This window comes from Parus major, chromosome 2, assembly GCF_001522545.3.
Source record: "Parus major isolate Abel chromosome 2, Parus_major1.1, whole genome shotgun sequence".
NCBI classification, from domain to species: Eukaryota; Metazoa; Chordata; class Aves; order Passeriformes; family Paridae; genus Parus; species Parus major.
Window position 1 is genome coordinate 4,435,690 of NC_031769.1, and position 20,199 is coordinate 4,455,888.

Here is a 20,199-nt window from a genome sequence, read left to right on the forward strand (position 1 = left end):
TTTTCCTTTTCCTTTTCCTTTTCCTTTTCCTTTTCCTTTTCTTTTTTCTCTTTTTTTTATTTGCGATACTCCGCTGAGAAAAAAAAAAAGTTGTGATCATCTAACAAGCAGCAGAATTTTCACTTTAGTGCTGGTGGCTTTGAATTGATGCCTGTCATGATGCTTTGGGCATGGAAAATGGTGCTGTTAGGCTGCAGTGTGGGACCAAATGGATTTGTCCATTCCAGGAAACTGAGGGATGCTGTGACTGTTTGTTAGAAAAAAGTACAAATCTTTCTGGGAAATGTCAATTCTTTTCTACTCTCCTAATCTATTCATTTTTTTGCTGGATCCATTTTTCTTTAAAAGGTTTAGGACCACTTTTGTCTTATACTGTTAAGAAAAAATATGTTTTTCTCTTGCATCCCTTCATATTGTCTCATGTCCCTCAGTCCAACTTATGTTTCCCACTGGATGGGTATAGATGAAGCTTGGTTCATCATGGTGGTTCTTTGACTGTAAAGCTCAAAGGTTTTTTAATTTCTAGTAGTGTCAAGAAATGTTAAACCAGAGTATTTCTTTCTGTTGTCATGCCTACATGTTTTCCATGGACCAAAGTACCTCATGGACATTCAGTTTGATCAGAGTTTTGGATAAAACCAGTGCCACGTGACAATGTCCTGCCAGGAGGGGCTGGCTGTGGTGCCATTTTCTCTCTGAAACTGCTTTCCAGAGGATTTTCTGTGGTGCTCCTCTTCAGTACCCTGAGAACAGAGGAGCTCAGCCCTTTGTCTTTTCCTTGGAAAAGGCTGGGGAGTGCCTCCTTCAGGCTTTTATGGAAAACAAGACATTGAGAGTAAAGGCTGAAGGAAGAGCTTGGAGCCAAATGTACAGTTATTGAAGGAACCACTTTGGAAATTGTACTCTGAGACTCTCTGTTTTAGCTCATTTCATAAATAAAGGCATCCAAGCACAGCTGATGTATTTCTGCTTCCAGCTCATTTGTGCCTCCAGTGGGCTGAAAATCCATTTCATGGGATCTTGGTGTGGTTTGGGTGGGAAGGGACCTTAAAGATCTTATTCCAATCCCTCTTGCCACATGCAGAGACACCTTTCAGTATCCCAGGGTGCTCCAAGCACCATCCAGCCTGGCCTTAGACACTTCCAGAGATCCAGGAGCAGCCACAGCTTCTCTGGGCACCCTGTGCCAGTGCCTCACTACCCTCACAGAGAAGAATTTCTTCCTAACATCTAATCTGTATCTCCCCTCTGTCAGTTATAAGCCATTCCACCTTGTCCTGTCACTCCATGCTCTTGCCCCAGGTCCCTCTCCAGGAGCTGAGCTGGGCTCTGCTGAGCTCTTCTGAGCCAGAGGTTCAGCAGATTCCCTTTAGGCAATGGAAGGGGCTCTAAGGTCTCCTTGGGGCCTTCTCTTCTTCATGCAGAACAACCCAAACTCTCTCAGCCTTTCCTCATAGGAGAGGTGTTTCAATCCCACTAATCATCTTTGTGGCCTCCTCTGGACTCACTCCAACAGCTCTGTATTGTATTTTATCTGCTTCTCTCTGGATCACTGAACCGTGTCAGTTTGAATACCCCTGAAGAAGAGCACCTGAATAGCTTAACTCATATTTTGCCCAGCTCAGCACAAGTGGGAGGATGTCCAATGTTTTTCCAGTGCCAGTGGCCTTGCACTGTGATGTGTAGAGGTGACAGCACAAAGTGGAGCCAGGAGTGCTGGAGCAGCATGTGGGAATGCAAACATAAACCTGTGGGAATGCAAATAGACTTCTGCATGCATACAGTGGGGCTCTCATGCTTGTGAGGTCATGGGCAAAGGGTAAAATGTGACCTAAGGGATAACTAAGGCAAAGAGGATGATTCCATATTAAAGGAAGGGAGCCAAAAGACTGGTGAGGTGATGAGGACAAAATGGAGTAGAGGGGTTTAGCTGGGAAAAGCAGGTTGTGTCATTTTAGAGACAAATTTAGGAGAAAATGCTTTGGAATGAGTGTTTCTGCTAAAGAAAAAGAACTTCAGAAATCCCCTTTTCTGTCACTGAGAAAATGGGTATCAGTGGGTGAAAGTGAAAAAAAAGTATTTATTGACAAAGTTCCCAAATGGCAAAGGAAAAAAAAATTGAATAAATTCTAGTTATTGAACCATCAGAACCTTACCCCCAGTGCACACCCACTGCAGAACAAAAAAGCCCAAAATGCCAGGGAAAGAAATAACAGTCCAGCTGTGTGGCAAAATGGCACTGGCTTTTTTGTCTCAGGGAAGGGAAAAAAAGTTCATGTAGCAGCTTGGGCAAAACAGATGGGAACCTGTGGAACTTCTGGCACTGGTCTCCTCCCCACAGAAAATGAAGCTGGTGGATTTTGGTGTCTTTTCTCTTATTCAATTTTTCCCAAGGTCTTGGGTCAGGCAGAGCAGCCCCTGAATTCCTGCCTGATAGGCTCCTGGTGATTGTCTGATCTTGGACCAAAACAAAGCTGAACAGTTCAAGAAAAAAAGCAAAAACCAGCAAAGGTTTGCTGCTGCAGTCTCATCAGGCCAGGAAAAGGGGAAAAAAGAACCTTCTTGCTTAAGCTAACCAAAAAAACAAGCTAGCTAAGCAACTGCCTTGGGGTGATTTTATGATGTTGCTCTACTCCCTAATTGTCTGCTTTATGCCCAGAAATGGCTGCTGTGGCTGTATGATGGATCTGGAGGGAGGGCTGGGAGCCCCAGAGTGGGTTTTGTTCAAAGACTCACCCTGGAGGTGCTCGGTGCTGTGTGCTGGACATTGGCAGTCACTTTGTTGCTTAACTAACTTTTTTTTGGTAGCTTAAGCACAAAATTTCTTGTTTTCTTTCCCCACCTTTTCCCCTGCCCTGCAGCAGTGATCCTCCAGTTTTTTTTCTTGACCTCTTTCAGCTTGGTTTTTGGTCCAAAATCAGACAATTGCTGAGATGGACCAGGACCTGCAGGGGACCAGAGAGAGCTGCTCTGAGCCTGAGACCTTGAAAAAAAAAGCTGAACCAAGAGAAAGGACAACAAAATCCATCAGCTTCATCTGCTGTGAGGAGGAGAGCAACCCCAGAGGTTCAGCAGGTTCCCATTGTTTTGTTCAAGCTGCTATGTGAACTCTTTTTATTCCCCTTCCCTGAGATAAAAGGCCACTGCCATTTTTGCCTTCCCAACCATGCAGGCAGCCAGCTTGTTTATTTTTCCCCTGGGTATTTTGAGGTTTTTTTGTTGGATGGGGGGTAAGGTCCTCAAAAGAAATATCTTGCATTTATTCAGTCTTTTTCTGTGCCTTGTGGGCACCTTGCTTTGTTAATAAACAGGTTTGGTTTTTTTTTTCACCCAGTGGTATTAATTTCTCCCATTGGCAAAAGGCATTACTGAAGCCCTTCTCTTTGGAGGAAACATTAATTTCAGAGCATTTTCTGCTGAATTTGTCTCTAAACCAAGACAGCAGCAAAGTAACATCCACTCTGTGCTGCACCCTGGAGTGAGTCTTTGAGCAAAGCCTGTGCAGGAACGCCCAAGATTCACACCCATCCCCCAGACCAACCTTAAAGTACAGCAGCCATTTCTGGACATAAAGGAGATGATCAGGAATAGAATGTCATCATAAAATTGCCCCAAGATGTTGGAGTCAGAGGCACAGAGAGTGTGCCTGGCTTTGACATCCAAGAAAACTCTGAATTTCATATCACACCCTGAAAACAACGGTTAAATTTAAATAGAAAAGCTAAGTGTGTGTAGATTAGAATGTTTTCTTAAATCACTGGGTGAAAAAGTTAAAGTTTGGAGTTTAAACTAGTTTAGAGAACAGAAGACAAGTTGGAGGATCCTGGGTGTTCTCTCTTGTCCTTGTCCTTTTTTCTTCTTCATCCTCTTCTTCTAGAGGTTTTTGGGTAGTAATAAGTGATTGGATAGAGAATGTTACAGTGCAGCACACAGGTGTTGGGTCATTGGGTCACCAAGAAAAATAATTTACTTGGCATTTGTTAATTGGGTAAATGAACATATAAAAGACCTTGAAGAAGATCTTTGTTAGCCATTTTGCACCTTTCTATCTTAGTGCACGTAGCTCCTTGTACTCTGTAAATATGTAATATAGATAAAAGAAGAATAAACAACCAAGTCCAAACAAGAGAAAACTGCCTCTCTCTCATCAGTCTCAGTCCAAGGGGGAAAAGAGCCCAACCACAAATATCCTATCAAGACACCAAGACACAGAGGCAGGGCTGAGACGGCTCCTGTTGTCAGAGGAGCCTCACAGAGACCACTGAGGTAATTGGCACATTTTCAGTGTCAGAGACACCAACAAACTGTGCTGAAATCCTGGCTGTGGGGCAGAGGTGTCAGGATCCTGGACCTTCCCCTTTACCTAGAGGACATCACCCTCTCCTTTCACCTGACCCCATGCTGGGAAGCCCCAGGTCCATGAGAAGAGCAAAGCTTGCAAAAGGGACCCAGCAGGGAATGGCTGAGGAGGTGAGGAGATGAGCATTAAAGCTGCTCTCCTGGCTGTGCAAGGAGCCATAGAATTATTGGTTCATTTAGGGTGGAAAAGACCTCTAAGACCACTAACTCCAGCCATCAGCCCAGCACTGCCAGTCCATCCACAAAACCACATCCCTAAATGACACAGCTATGTGTCTGTTAGATACTCCCGAGGATGGTTATTCCACCAGTGGACAAGGCAGCCTGTTCCAGTGTTGGAAAACCCTTGTGGAGAAGAAATTTTCCCATGTATCCAATCTAAACCTCCCATGGTGCAACTTGGGGCCATTTCCACTTGTCCTGTCATTTGTACCTGGGAGAAGAAACCAACCCCTACCTGCATCCTCCTGTCAGGGATTTGTAGAGAGTGAGAGAGTCTCCCCTGAGCCTCCTTTTCTCCAGGCTGAGCTCACCAAGCTCCCTCAGCTGCTCCATCCCCTCCCCACTTCTGTTCCCCTCACAGCCAAAGCCCACATCATGCAAACTCCCTATCCCATCTCCAGCCATGGCCACGTTCCACATGACTGGGGTGATTTTGTGCACCAAAGCCAAAGCCCAAAATGAATATCAGCTCCAGGCACACCTGGCCTGGACTTGGGACGCCCCAGCCCTCAAAACTATTTACTAGAGCACAAAGAGATTGGAAACCACAGGGTGCAGCAAATCTGATTGAACAACCTTCTACTTATTTGAGAGTAGTGGTGTACTTGAGGAGATGGATTCATTGGAGGCCACTGAAATACATCCTCTGCTGGCAAACAAATTATCAGACAAGAAGCATCTCTTGCATGACACCAGATGACACTGAAATGTCATGACTGAGCTGGCAGCAGTGAACTAAAGGTCACTGTAAAAGGCTCACCATGACTGAGGAAAGCTGTCCAAATGCCCACACAGTTTGGCATAGAATTGCAGCATTCCCATGCAATTCAGAAAACTTCTACAGCTGCTAGTAGAGAAAATAAATGCAAATTGTTCATCTGAAGACTTTGAGAAAAGAAAAAAGTCCTAATTGAACTCAGCCACTCTGCTTTAACACTCTGTTTTTTGCACTGTTTGTGTCTGATGGAAACAAAGCACGTTTCCATCTGCGTGTTAAATTACAGACTTACAATTTCTGTGTAGAAAACACTCCAGAGCCAAGAGCAGTTACAAAGGCCAACTGTGAAACAGTAGGAAAAAAAAAAAGAGTCAACACCATTTATTATTCACATATTGCATTACAAGTGTCTCTTATCAAACTCAGAGCATAATTTATATTATTCATGTAGAAACTCAACTTCAACACCACATGGAAAGAAAAGCTAAATAGGTGTGTGACAGGGGTGCAGTGACATCCTGATCAAACGTCGAGGCTTGGGCTGGCGCGCAGCCCAACGACCCAAGGGATTTAGTGCAGGAGGGACAAACCCAGCGCCCGCTTTTGCCCAGTACAGCCACTCTACTGGTGATTCTTTATTGCTGTAAAACACGACAGGGATGGTTCCACGGGTACCAGCTTGCAAAGGACTGGGGAACACGTTGGGAGGCCAGCCAGGCATGACCAAACTGGGTTTCAGGGACACTTGGAAGTGCATCTGTTCCAAATCTGTGATACAGATTTCCTCTCCCTGTGACTGTGGGTATTGAGTTTATCATCTGAAAGACCAGTTTCCAGGCAGCAGTGTCTCCCTGGCCTGCTTCAAGAATGATGGAATCAGACTAGACTGTCAGTAGATGCCTGTCCAGTCATCACCTCTGAGCATCTGCAGACATCCTTCTCCAGGTCTCTGTCAACATCTCTGGTGTCTCAGAGAAACTCTTCAGTTTTCTGCTCCTGAAGATAAGAAGGAGAGAGGAGGAGATGAGACTGTATTCATCCCTGACTCTGTCATTGTTTCTTTCCCTTAAATTTGCAGTTTTGGATATTATTTCCTTAAATTCAGGGTTCCCTGTACCCACCTGAGCTGGAGGTTGGTCGTTCCCTGTGTCATCTGCCAGGTCAGTGCCACGGGTCTCAGGCAGCAGGATGCAGAACAGGGCCACCACCACAGGGATGCTCCCAAAGATGGCCATGGGGATGGCCCGGTGGTACCGGTCCAAGGGAATGATCAGCGGGGCCAGGATCCCGGCCACCCTCGCCATGGTTGAGCACAGCCCCACACCTGTCTGCCTGGGGAGACAGGGGCAGCAGGAGGTGTGGGCAGGGGTCAACACTCCTGGACTGAATGTGGCCCCATCACCACCTCCAGCCATGGCAGAAGGAAGCCCTGATGTGTTAGGACATCTCACCTGAGGATGGTGGGGAAGACCTCAGCAGCGTAGACGTAGGAGGTGGAGAAAGCGGCGGTAGATGTGAACTTGCCGATGATGGCCAGGGCAGTGGTTGCCATGGGCTGGTCTGAGGGGAGGAGGAGAGACAACCACTGTGACCTCCAGGGGGTGGTTCACTTGGGACCAGAACTCTCTGCAATGGGATTTCTTGGGACAGCTCTGTCTATTACACTTGCTAAGCAAACCTAGCACCTAACCCATTGGAAATGATCCCCAGCACTCCCTTCCCTGGAAAATACCCTCTGGCAAAGAGAACCCAGATTTCTCCTGAGGCCTTGGGCATTCCTAGATTTGCAAATGAAGCGAGCTGCTGAGCCACCACAGGTATTTGGGGAGTGTTTAGTTGGAGATGCCAAGTCCCATTGGAAGCATTGGGAAGCTCCACTATTACCTTCAGTCCCACTCACAGCACTGGCACAGCAACAGGTGTGGGGTATGGACTGGGGCACAAACAGATGCAAACAGATGAGGGGGAGTGGGCATCTGCTTTTCCTCTTCATGTAAGAAAGGGAGACATGGTGACTTTTAAAGCAGTTCTTCTGCTACACCTTTCTGCCAGGAGGTGGTTATGTCATGGTGGTGGTTAATGGACTCTGCCTGCCCAGGGCCAGGAGCTGTGGAAGAACCAGGCACAGCCCTGAGGGAGAAGGAATCAAAGGCGAGGGGAAGCCAGAATGTTGGGGTTGAAGCACCCTGGGCTGTGACAGTGGAGGCAGCTGAGCTTGTGGGAGTGAGTGTGGGTCTGCCATGATGGGAGGATGGGTCTGAACAAAGGCCGGGATGTCCAGGGCTCTGCCCAGCTCTGTTCACAGGCTGGGAAGGTTCACCTTCAGGGATGCCAGTGATAATGAGACATAACAGGCCAGACAGCAGCAGGAGAATGCCCTGTACTTTCTTCCTCCCAAACCACTCCAGCAGGAATATGCAGGAAATTCGAGCTGGAAGCTCCACTGCTCCAAAGGCCAGCTGTGTCAGGTAGATGTCCATGCCAAAATCTGTAACGCTGAGACTCAGCCCATAGTAGACAATGCTGTCTGCAAACCTGAAATTGAAGTAAAGTGGAATAGAACACATCACCAGATGGTTTTATGAGGGTTTATAACCAGCAATTAGAAAGGTTAGAACACGTGCGACTTATTTAAACTCCCAATGATCTCTGTGCTGGTTCTAGTCACTGCCTTTGACAGTTCTGCTGGATGTAGTTGCAGGAGATAAAGCAGAATTGATCTCCATATGGCCAGCAAATTCTAGACTGAACCCCAAGCTCCTAGATGGGCACAAAATTACTCCAAGGCCCAGGGATAGCCAAAGCAGTAATTGCTCAAGCCTTTCTAACAAAACCCACAGTATTATGGATAATCATCTTCTTCCCATGCCCAGACATGGTAAATCTGGTTCAGTATGTGCAGGTGAATGATAGCAGATAAAGACATACACATATATCTTACCACGAAAATCACTTTAATTTACCATTCTTGTCAACCATCAGCTTGTTTTCTTTCACCTAGTAGTTTTGAGAGAGGGGACCAGGGAATGTCTTACCAGACACATGACATGATTAAAGTCACCTTCCGCAGGTTCTTCCGAAAGAGATCCAGGAAACTTCCAGACTTGACCTCTTTCTCAGGCTTCAGCTTCAAAACACAGGAAGTCAAAGAGTCAGAGCAGGAAAAGGAAAGCCATGTCCAGCTCCTTTGGCACCTGCAGACCATGGAAAGCCTCATGGACAGGCCCGTGACCCCCAGAGCTCTGGGAGGGAGAGCAGCCCAGTGGGGCTGGGCTCGTGCCTCTGTGCTCTGGGTGCCCAGCACAGGGGTGGTGACTGAGAGGTTCCTCAGGATGAACATTTCCCCAGTGTAGGAACCTTGGGGTGGGCAAGGAGGGAACTCCCTCCCCTTCAGGCACTTCTGCATGGAAACCCTGAGACTAAAGAGACACTCTGTGCTCATCAGTCACACTCTTGGAGCCCTCACAGGAGAGAAGCCAGGGAAGCATTTCAGTCCTTCCCACATGCCATGGGGCACCCCAGAAAGCTCCAAGCTAAGCCTCAGCAGAAGCTGGGTCTCTTCCCTGACCTCGTCCCCGTGTGATGGAGCAGGAGCTGGAGTCCCCCACAGCCCATGGCCAGAGCATCCCCAGTGGGAACAGAGAGATGTTTGTGGGATGAGCTGAGCTCCAGGGGCTGCTGCAAGGCCCAGGGCAGTGTCTGAGCACAGGAACCCCCAGTACCTGCTCCAGCAGCTCTGGTGGGAGGCTGCGCTTGTTGATGGCTGCCGCCTTCTGCAGAACCTTCTTGGCTTCCTCGATTCTGCCTTTGGTCACCAGCCAGCGAGCTGACTCTGGGAGCACCCTGCCAGGAGGAGACCAGGACATGCTGCTGTGTCCTGCTGAGTCCCCCCACAGCCCCTTTCTCTGGGACCATGTCCAGCAAGCCTTGGCCACCACAGAATCAGACCCAGAATCTTCTGCGTTGGAAGGGACCCACGAGGATCATCAAGCCCACCTCTAAAGTGGATGGCCCATGGGATCAATGGGTCTAAACACCCAAAATGTATTTAGGGTAAAATTTAAATTTAGGCTCTACATTTGCAGAGCTGAAGCAAAGCAGCTGCTGCTCTCAGCAGTCCAGTGCCCAGGGAGATGTGCTGAGCTCTGCAGCAGCTCCTCCAGCACCTGCACTCCAATGGGAAAGGTCCAGCTTGGTTCTGAGCTGCTGCCACCTCCTCATTCCCACCCCTCACATCAGTGTTGTGTCTTCCAGAAGCTCTGCCCTGCTCCTGCTTACCAGATGTAGAAGAAAAGGGCAAACATAGGAGCAGATCCTGCAATTTCCAGCAGCCTCCAGTTGCGAATCCCATAACTCAAACCAGCCACCATCACCTGCCCGATGGCGAAAGCCGTGTGAGTCATTAGCAGCGCCTTTGTCCGGTAGGTGACACCGACCCATTCTGTAACTAAGAGGAAAAAACACGGTTCAGACTTTGTTTTGGGCTCTCTTTTGTTATTGTATCTTGTGAGGCCACATCTGCTGCCTCAGGGCAGGGGCTTCCCACTCACTCAGGGATACGACTGTAATCATAATTCCTGATACCGCAGCTCCCACGACACACCTGAAGGCCATGTACACATAGAAATGGGGCACAAAGGCCGTTCCCAGGCCAAACACACTCTGGAGGAAGACGCAGACGAGAAAGACTGGCCGCCTGCCTATCCTGTGGAAGAAGTGAGAAGACCCAGTCAATACCTGGAGATACTCCAAGGGGAGAGAGAAGAACCAAGAAGGGATGCAAAGTGATTTAAGAACCAGAGGAGATTTGACATCCCTGTGAACATAGCTCCTCTATACACCCCGAGAAATAATGTGCAGAAAAATCAGTGATGACCCATCCTGGTTCTGGCAAAGCCTGGGGCTAAACTTGTGATTCCTGAAGAACTCTCCTCCACAAGGCTGTATTTACCTCTCTTTTCAACCCTCAGACATTTCCAGACCTCACAGGTGGCCCCAGATGCCCTATCTCAGGCAAGGGGATTGAGTCCTGTGAAGGGAGCAGTTCCTGTTCAGTGCATGGACAGTCTTCACCCTCATCTGGGCTGTCCCTGGGTGCTGGGAAGTGTCTCTGGGCAGGAACGGTGTCTCCTCACCTGTCACTTAGCATCCCAAAGCCCATGGCTCCTATGAGAAGCCCAGCCATGTAGATGGACTGGGAGACATCATTCAGGACCATCCTGTCACACACCAGGTCAAACTGCAGGAAGGAAAACAGAGATGCTGTTGCTTTTGACAGAGGCCAGCTGCTTTCTGGGGGTGGCAGCCTTTCTGGTTCATGGTGGATCCAGGATCTGGGTGCCTGAGCACTTGTTTCAGCCCCTGGGAGCAGAGAACCCCTCACAAGGGCTTGAACCCTTCATGGTGAGCACTTAGGACTCAAATCAATGGTGGGATGGGCACACGAGGTTCTCAGCATGCCTCTGCAACCTGGTGCACATCTTCTGGGTGCTGGGATCTGCAGGATTCCCCTCCAGCCCAAACATCCCTGAGGGAGCAGCCTGGTTGGCAAGTTTTGTTGAAAGTGTGACCTTGAGGTGAGAGCTGCATCAGCTTCCTTCTCTGGCTGAGGAGACAGGACAGGGTGGAAAGAGGAGAAGAGCAGAGCTTTTTCTGATAAAGGAGGACCAGCATAGGAATGGGAAGGGATGCAGCTGCTGAAACCTTCAGAGAAGCCTTGTCTGAAATGGGCTTGGTGCTTCAGGGACACTAAAGAGCCTTTGCAAATGCCAGAGGTGGAACTTTCTCCTCTGTTCCACCTCAGAGTAAGGTGCTTGTGAGAAAATGCTGGACTGGCAGGTAGGAAAGAAGGGAGGAGGAGTGAGGGAAAGTGAGAAAGGAACAAAGGTCCACAGAGGGAGAATCAAAGAATCATGGAATCATTTAAGTTGGAAAAGACCTCTAAGAACAAGTATGATCTTTGACAGTCCACTATCATGTAAAGTAGAAGGTGGGAGATAAGGCAGAATGGAGAAGTTGAGGATGCTGATAAGGCTTTTGCATGGCCCCTGGCATGTCTTATTGCAGCCCTGAAGGAGGCCAAGAAATATCAATGAAAAGCACTTGGAAGGTAAATGTCTTTCACAGAGAAGATGATGTGAGTAGAACCAGGCTGAAGAACAGGGGATACTGTGGCAGGGATGGCCAAAAGGCCCCTCCAGGCAGATACATCATGAAGTCAAGGGTCTGGATACTGGAAAAGGGACAGGTGGTGAGCAGAACGTGCTGGGCTCACACTCCATGGTCACTGCCTGTGCCCTCCCCAGGCATCTTCATCATGGCCTTCCTGTGACACCCTCCCAGGGATTCCAGCTGCCATCTGCATGATGGAGGCAAAACCCTGCAGTAAATCTCAACATGACTGCACCACAGCTGGCACTGGCTGACCAAGCCACAGGCCAGGATATTCCCACCACTCCCATCACAGCTGGCACTGGCTGACCAAGCCACAGGCCAGGATATTCCCACCCCCTCCTTTCCATGCCCCGATCTCATCAAACAGCAAATACAGACCTCGGTGAGCAGGGACGGTGGCTGGTCTGAAGGGTACACCCAGCCATTGATGCACTTCTCGGTGTCATTCAGCCCATAGGCCACGATGGAATGGAGGTCCCAGTCCACTGGGGAGTACATGGAGCACTGCTCAAACTCCCCGTCCGTGCCCCGGGGCAGGGTGAGGTTCAGCTGCTCTTCCTCCGTCAGGTTGGGGCCGACGGCGCGGATCCAGCTGGTGTCACAGTGGTGAGGCACGTTCACAACCATGAACACTTGGCCAACCATTTGGAATGGATTGAGAAGTAGTGGGAGGGAGAGGAGCAGGGTCAGCAGTTTCTGATAGAGCCCACACTCCCCCAGAGCACATAAAAGATCTCCAAACTCAGCCATGGTGAGCACTTCTGTGAGCAGGATGAGCTGGTGCCTGTGGCTTAAATAGGCAAATATTAATGTTTAAACTGTGTGAGCACTAAAGCCCTAATCCAGTGTGATAAAATGAGCACCTGTACTGGCACAGCAGTCCATTATGATGATACAGTGCAGCCCTCCAGCATGCACTTTGTCACCAGCCATTCCCTCCCTGCTCTTGGGAATAGAACAAAGGTGCCAGAGCACTGCCACTCTTGGAGACACTATAGTGACATCTTGTCCTTTTCCAGCCTGAGATGTGTAACAAGGCCACCTGAAGGCAACTCTGCTGCAACACAAGGTTTTTGTCTGAGGCATGAATTTGGGATTCTACAAATGAAGGTTAATTTTACTGGGTGTGCGGATGCAAACAGAGTAAATTTGCTGCTCCCTTTAATGGTTTAATGACTATATAATGCATCCTGAAGACTATATGTGAGAAGCAGAAGAACACTTCTCTGGATCAGGAAATATGGCTGGTAGTCCAAGTAGACTTGGTCTTGACAGCTGTGTCCCAAGCTCTCTGTTTTCATTTGTAGAAACCTTTGTTAGTCATAAAACTAGATCTAAACTGCAGTTTCTTGGGGATAATCCTAAAAAAGACCTGGCTTAGAGAGTACCCTAGGGGAAAGCAGCACGTTACACACACTGACATTCAGAACACACAGGATTTGGGAAATGACACCAGCTTGGCTTGGCCTAAGGTTCTGATGTCACTTGAAAAGCAGATTAACCTGATTTCTGCTGAATATCTGAGCTGCTTCCTGGGTAGAATCCCTGAGTGGTTTGTATCTTTATTCCTGGTAAACTGGGTAGCTGCATTGCCCTCAGTGTGTGAAATTTTGTGTGTAATTTGGCAAAGGTTGGTTTTACCAGACCTCCTGGCTGCTTTTACCAGAGATAAGAAGACATCACTAATCTGCTCTTTCAAATCTCCTCTCAATGCCCATAGCATATCTGAGCCTCCAACAAAAGTCACTCCTGGGTCACACAAGCCTGGACTGGTGTTTCATGAGTAGGAATAGCTCTGTTGTGCTTATGAAAATCAGTAAAGGAGAAGAATATTGGATTTTAAAGCATCAGCCCCTAAGCTGGAGAGGGAGAGTGAGATCATACTGGCTAGTGCTGTTCAGGGTAAAGGAAAAGAGGAGTAAATGTTACTTAGAGTTGTGTAAATTCACACCAGTGCTGTGCATTTATCATCACACACCACACAGCCAAACATCACTCAGCTCTGCATCCACATCCTTGTGTGAGAGGACTTGCTGTTATTCAGAGACATTCCCTGAGCAGGAGGCTGAGCTACATGACTTCCAGAGATTCCTTTTACCCTAAATCCATGTCTGGCCTTTTGGTGGGATGACTTGGCTGAGGAGATCTGCTCTGGCAGAGACATTGTGTCCCTGTCCTTCCTTCCCTATCAGTGTGCAACAAGCTCAAGTCTTCAGGCTCACCCTGTTGTGTGTGGCTCATGGTATTCCCTCCCATTCCTCAACCCCCAGCGTTTTCTGTGGCAGTGGTCCAATTTACGACTATAAAATCTCCCTGGGGGTGACTCAGGTCTGAGTTCCATGTACTAATACAGATGTGACTCCTTCCTTAAAGCTGTTCTTCCAGCCATGACCAGACAGGCTCTTCTGAAGCCCTGGGGAAGCTTCAGTCCTTTGTCACCCTCAAATGACATTTCTCATGGAAAGGTGTTTTCAGAACTGTCTCCATCATTTGAGTGGGTCAGTCCTACATGGTGGAGATCTCTCAGGGAGAAAGACTGTTTCCTGGAGCCCCACTTGTAGGGATCCTGGGCTTATTTCTCACTGTCCAGCAGCTCTGCTCAGGCAGGTTACTGAGGCTTGCAAAGCCTCTTAAAAATGGAGAAGCCTCTGTCAAGGGGCATCAGAAACCAGCAGGTCCCAGGGAAGGCCTGGGATGGACAGCTGGAAACCTGTACATCCTTGTCAAGGACAAGGGAGGTGGAGCACCCTAGAAAAGTTCAGAAGGAGAAACCACTGTCTGGGAATGAGACCTCATGCAGAAAATAGAGCATTGACACATTAATTCATGGACTTGGCTTTTCTCTGTACATCAGGAGTGACAGTGGCTGGAGACCCCTTTGGACACCTCTGTGCTGGGGTGAATTGTGGGGAAATGGATTCATACCCACTGACTGTGGTGCTCCTGCCTTCTCCCTCTTCCTCTCAGAGATGGCAGGGAGAGATCAGGTTTATGGGTGTTATCTGCTGGGGGCAACTCATCTGGGGCATCACTCTGAGCACCTCTTGCCCAGCTGACAGGACCACTTCCCACTGCTCCAGTGAGAGGTGTTTGATCTCTGCAAGCCTCCTCTCCACCTCCAAACACAGCCTGGCCAGGTTTCAGACACAGCTCTGAGACAGCAGCTGCTTTACACTGGGCCCCTTGGCCCACCCCAAGCTGAGACTGACTTCAGCATTTGATGAGTCATATAAATTTCGAGGATATCCCTTTTTTCCCTGATTTATGCTGATTGAGCAGTTTCCCTGCACAGAGCACTGACACTGTTTTGCAGCAGATGCAGTCATTAAGCAGCTTTATTCCTCCAGCAGATCTGACAGAGCCAGGGTTATTTTGGCACAGGTGAGGCAGGGAGATAGTTGGGGTATTTTATATTTTATTTTATTTTATTTTATTTTATTTTATTTTATTTTATTTTATTTTATTTTATTTTATTTTATTTTATTTTATTTNTATTTTATTTTATTTTATTTTATTTTATTTTATTTTATTTTATTTTATTTTATTTTATTTTATTTTATTTTATTTTGTTTTTCTTAATTTAATTTAATTTTATTTTGTTCTATTTTAAAAATATTTTTTAAAAATAATCATTTTAATACCTTTATTTTTATTTGTTTTTTACAGACAGCAGATTAAAACATGTGTATTGATATGCTCTATGACCCATTTCATAGTGCACATGTTTATGCTTTGACCCTCTGGGGTTTTTCTTGATCTCGTTTATCATTAGTATAATTGTTAACTTCTATAACATTTATGTTATGCAATATTTATGCAAAGGGCAGTCAAGGAGAAGCAGAGTGCAATGGCACAGGGAAATCAGATTTAGCAATGTCCCCACACCCCAAGACTTCAAGACACCGGGGTTCATGTTCCTCCTCTGCCCTTCTGACCTTTGCAAGGTAATTTCACTTTTCTTTGCTTATCATTGTACAGCTGATTTCAAGAATCACTTTTGGTCCCCTTTCAGCTAAGTTGTGCTGCAGGGGAGGCTGTGTGGTCTTTTTAACCTATTTTTTTTTTTCTACCTATATAAAGAACTCCTTTTCTGAAAGGTCATACTTTAACATCTCCAAGTCTTCAGAAGACAGACTGTCATAATCTTCTTTGCTTCCTGATGTTTTTCTGCTCCTGTTCATTTTTTCAGAAGCCTCCTGGCCCACTTTGGTTGAATCAACATCAAAATGATCAAAGACACCTTGATTAGAGGTTTCAGCAGCACAGGTGCTGAACATGTATGTTAAGGGAAAATTGTCATCCTGTGTAGGGAGATATTTTTTTGTGGAGCCTTCAGCACTGACACCCGTTCCAAACATTTCTTCTGCTGCCTTTGGAGCCTGGCGCTGTGGATCCACCTGCAGCAGGAGTTCACAGCTCTGAATCCCTTCCAGGTCTCCAATATTAATCTCATCCTGCCCATCAAGAAGTGAGAGGCTGGAGGTGTCCCAGAGCTCTAGTGAAGCATTTGTTTCTGATGAGATTTCCTGGAATAAATCTGAAGCATCTGGATCAAAGTAAGGTGGAGTTTCTGCCTCTGAGTTTTGCAAATCTGAATTTGGAGTTTTATTTGCTATACTGGGGAAATCTTGTTCTCTAGAAAAGAAAAAGTTACTGCTCCCCAGAAAATCCATGCTGCCAAACTGAAGCTCAGCATCCTTGGAAAACTTTTCTGAATTGCCTGGTGAAAAAAATATCCCATCCTGTTCCACTGTGTCCTGAACATCCAAACTCCATCCCAGGTTCTGGGATCCTGGCAGGTGAGCATCATGATGATTCCCTTCTCTGGTGAGATTTTTGCTGTTGTCAGCTGCAGGCACAAGCTCTGGAGGAAGCTGTAGAGGGTTTGTTCCATGATTTGAGATTCCTGCAGATTCTTTCTGAATTTTCTGTTCTGGCATGAGAGGGGGCTGACAGCTGTCCTGTTGCTGCCAAACCTGACTATCTAGAGACACTTGATCATGAATGTCAAGTTCAGCTCTCTCACATTTGTCCTCATGTGACATGGCTGTGCTGGGAGCTGACAACAGGACATCAGTCTCCCTCCCCTCAGTAGAACCAGAGAATCCTCCAGAGCTCTCCTGGATATGTTTAGGGAACACCTCTGTCTTTCCAGGCTGTGGCAGCTGATCATTCTTGGAGGCATTTTGCTTGGCTTGGCTGGAGGAGCTGAGGAGGCCCTGGGCCTTTTCTGTCCTGCCATCAGTATTTGCTTCTTCTGAGGATCCTGCAGGTTTTTCTCGTGGACTCTGCTTCTTCTCTGAGGAGTGACCAAACAAAGTGGCAAGGGCTGATTGGGGTTTTGTGGGTTTCCTCTGGATTGTTTCTTTCCTGGGAGTTCTGCCTTTGTCTTCAGAGCCAAAAAGGGTAATGAAGGGGTTTTTCCCAAGCCTGAAACCTTTACCTGATGTCTCTCTACAGCCTTGGCTGCTTCTGGCCTCCTTGCTGTGGGGACCAGACTGTGACACACTGCTTTCACCTGGAAGTTTCAGATCCACTTTTTCTTCACCTACTGGATGGCCTCTGGATTTATCCAAGGATGTATTTGGTTTGGAATATTCTGATGTCTTGGCTGGTTGCTCAGAAATGTGCAAGGTGTTTTCACTAAGAACTTCCCTGGAATCCTCTGATTTGGGGTTGTTGACTTCATCTTGTGAGGGGCAAGTGGCACAATTTCCTTGCAGAGTTGTGTCTATTGATACTAGAAAATCCCTGCCAAATGATTTAGTATCATGTCTCCAAATACCCTCATTGGTGTTACTTTTCAGTGGGCCACATGTGTCCTGAGGTTCTGTTTCTTGTAAAGAAGACATATTGTGATCATCTGTCCTGTATGGACAACCAGGTGAAGAGGCTCTGCTCTTCTCAGCTTCATTTTCCTGAGGTGTATGCTCAGGACTGGGCTCTTCCAGAGACTCTGACATAGTTACTGGTTTCTCTTCCTTTGTCATCTCAAATTCTGCCCCTTTGCTGTCAGTTCCAGGCATTTCACTTCTGCTGGATGGCTGCACAGCTCCCCCCAGAGTTAATGGCATCTGTTTCCCAGGGAATTCTCTGGTGTTTGCCTTTGATTTCTCATTCAATATTTCAGTGATCTCAGGTGACACACCCAGCCCTTCTGCTTCCCGGGAACCAGAAGATACAGAAGAGGTCTTCAACATACCAGAGGGGGAATGGGCTTGTTCTGATGCATTTTCAGGGGGATCTACATCCTCAGCTATATATTTTAGCTCTTTATTTGTGGTGTTTCTGGTTTTGGGCTCTCCTGGCACGTGAATGGTCTGTGTGCTGTTCACTCCCTCTCCGAGGTGATGTTTGGTCCCTGCAGTATCTGGGGTGGCTACAATCAGTTCAGGCTTGTCATCTGTGATTGTGCCTCCCTCTCTGGGTGTGCTCAGTGACCCACAGACCTTGTTTTGTGTCCCTGGGGCCTCTGTGGCAGTGAGAGTGCAGCCCCCTGTACTCCCCAGGTACATCCTCGGGGTGGGTTTAGTGTTTTGGTGTGTGGGGTGGGGAGCAGGTGAGACACGAGGCAGGGGTTTCACAGGCTCCAGGACAGGAGGGAGGGAGGCACAGGCAGGTCCTCTCTTCAGCTGGCCCTGCTGGATTGCAGCCACTCGCTGGGACACCTTCCCACCCCACTTCCCTTCAGTCACACCCCCACCCCCAAGCTCCTCATGGGCTCTCTGCTCTCTGTTCTTGGGCCAGGAACACACCTGCTCTCTTTCCTTGGTGTAGGTGATTCCAGGTAAGAATCTCCCCTTCTCCACTGCTCCCTCCTGACCCCTCAGCACCATCCTGCCTGCCCTGCTGCCTGCAGCCTGGTAGGTTGGCAGGCTCAGTGCAGGCTTTTTCCAGGAACACAGTCCATTTCCACCTTTCCCATTGACAGCCAAGGCTGCTTCTGAAGGTGGCCAGACTGTTCTGAGCTTGTTCCCTAAGAGGGCAGCCCTGCTGTTCCTGTGCTCAGCCAGCTGCAGATCACACTGTGCATTGAAGAATGAGCCTTTCTCTCTTGTTTCAGCCTTTTTGTCCCTGTTACACCAGTCCTGGGGCTGTGGTCCATGCTGAATGTGGAGGTGCTCCAGCCTTTCCATCTCACTTCTGCTTCCAGCCCCAGCCATCAGCTTGTAGTGGACTTGGCAGTAAAACACCCCGTGGAGGGCAGCATAGTTCTGCAAGCTGGAAACACATTGGCACAGCTGTCAGTGTCTGTGTGGGAGGAGAGCTGCAGCACTGATGGACAGGCTTTCAGCAAAATCATTTTTCAGTAGGGAAGGGGGGAGGGGGTTGAAGAATGAAACCTTTCAAAAGTAGTCTTGGCTTTCTCAGAAAATATTTGATTTTTCTTTCAAACACCAAAACAACATGAAAAATTAAACATTTCCTTGCAATACCTCTGGGGGCTGCAGCCCAGGGTATGTGCAATCCCTTTCTCATTTACAGGCCAGGCTACATACCAGTGCTTCATCTCTGCCCCTGTATGCACAGCATGGACCTTGTGGGTAAAAGTGCCCAGGGCTCCCAGGATACAGCAACTGCAGGATGGGAGGAAGTGTCTGCAGAGCTGGGGACAGCATTGCAAGCAGCTTCACAGGGGGTGGCTGTGTCAGCCACTGACAAGTGAAAAACAAGTTAGCATTGTGCCCTGGTGACAGGGCAGCCAACTACAGGCTGAGCTGCATGGCCAAGAGAAGTGAACTTTTCTCTGTATTGGATTTCTGTAGGATTCCATGTGGAGTACTTTGTCCAGTTTTGGGCTCTTCACAGCAAACAAAAAAAAAACTCCATTGCTGTCCTGGAAGGAATCCAGCAAAAAGCCACTAAAGTGGGGAGGGACCTGTGTCATCTGAGGAGAGGCTGAGGGCTGGCTTAGCCAGGACCTGCCAGGAGAAGGCTGGGAGGAAGAAACTCATGGCTGTGTGTGTCTGTTCTATGGGATGTTATAGAGAAGACAGGGCTGGAGTGCTCCTGGAGAGGGGCAGTGACAGGATGAGAGGCAGTGAGAACAAGTTGTAACACAGAGAATTATGATGAGATGCAAGAAGAACCATTTCCACTGGTGGTCAGATGTTCAGAGGGCCCCAGCTGAGACTGTGTTACCTCCACAATGGTCATTCACACCTCTCCTGGGCTTTTCCTGAACTCCTGCCCTCCTTGGGCCTGAGAAGGCTGAGTGGAGGTTTCCAGAGGTGCCTTCCAACATACCTGGCTTGATGTGATGCTTGGGAACATGATTTGGTGGTGGACAGAGTGGGGTAAATGGTTGGACTCAATGATCTTAGAGGCCTTTTCCAACCTTAATGATTCTGTGAACATAGGAGGCACCCAAATGACTCCTCCAACTACATCTCCTATCAGTATTCCCAAACTGTAAATGTTTATTGTAGCTCACCCTCCCACCACCATCCATGCAGACTCCTGATCCAGAGGCATCTGCAGACTTGAGGCAGGCAGTTTTCATCCTCCAGTGATGGAGAGACAGATGGGATCAAATTGCCTGCCCTTTTTCTCATTTCCTGAGTCCTGCTCTGTCAGAATTACCTTTGGACAAATTTGGTGGAAACTACTTGGGCATTCCTTAAAAATAAATACACCAGGGTCCAACGACTCACCTCAGCTTCCTCCCACAGACCTGGCAGCAGAAACACGAGTGGTGCACACACACCTTGTCAGTGACCACACGC

The 20,199-nt window shown here is 47.9% G+C and overlaps 1 protein-coding gene across 2 annotated transcripts; it reads right to left on the reverse strand.

Moving 5' to 3' along the window:
* Positions 1 to 5,664: 5,664 nt before the first annotated feature.
* LOC107214455 (solute carrier family 22 member 13-like) lies at positions 5,665 to 14,949 on the reverse strand. Of its 2 annotated transcripts, XM_015649899.1 has the most exons (10): positions 11,852 to 14,949; positions 10,435 to 10,538; positions 9,850 to 10,004; positions 9,578 to 9,746; positions 9,022 to 9,142; positions 8,335 to 8,426; positions 7,620 to 7,834; positions 6,751 to 6,859; positions 6,421 to 6,631; positions 5,665 to 6,295 (listed from the first exon to the last, which is right to left on the reverse strand). In XM_015649899.1, exons 1-10 carry the CDS (start codon positions 12,221 to 12,223, stop codon positions 6,269 to 6,271), a joined length of 1,575 nt encoding a protein of 524 aa, XP_015505385.1. In that variant the 5' UTR covers positions 12,224 to 14,949; the 3' UTR covers positions 5,665 to 6,268. The 2 variants fall into 2 exon arrangements, with proteins under 2 accessions (XP_015505385.1, XP_015505394.1); XM_015649908.2 differs by lacking the exon at positions 5,665 to 6,295 and having other exon boundaries at positions 6,478 to 6,627; positions 11,852 to 12,223.
* Between the last annotated feature and the right edge of the window lie 5,250 nt (positions 14,950 to 20,199).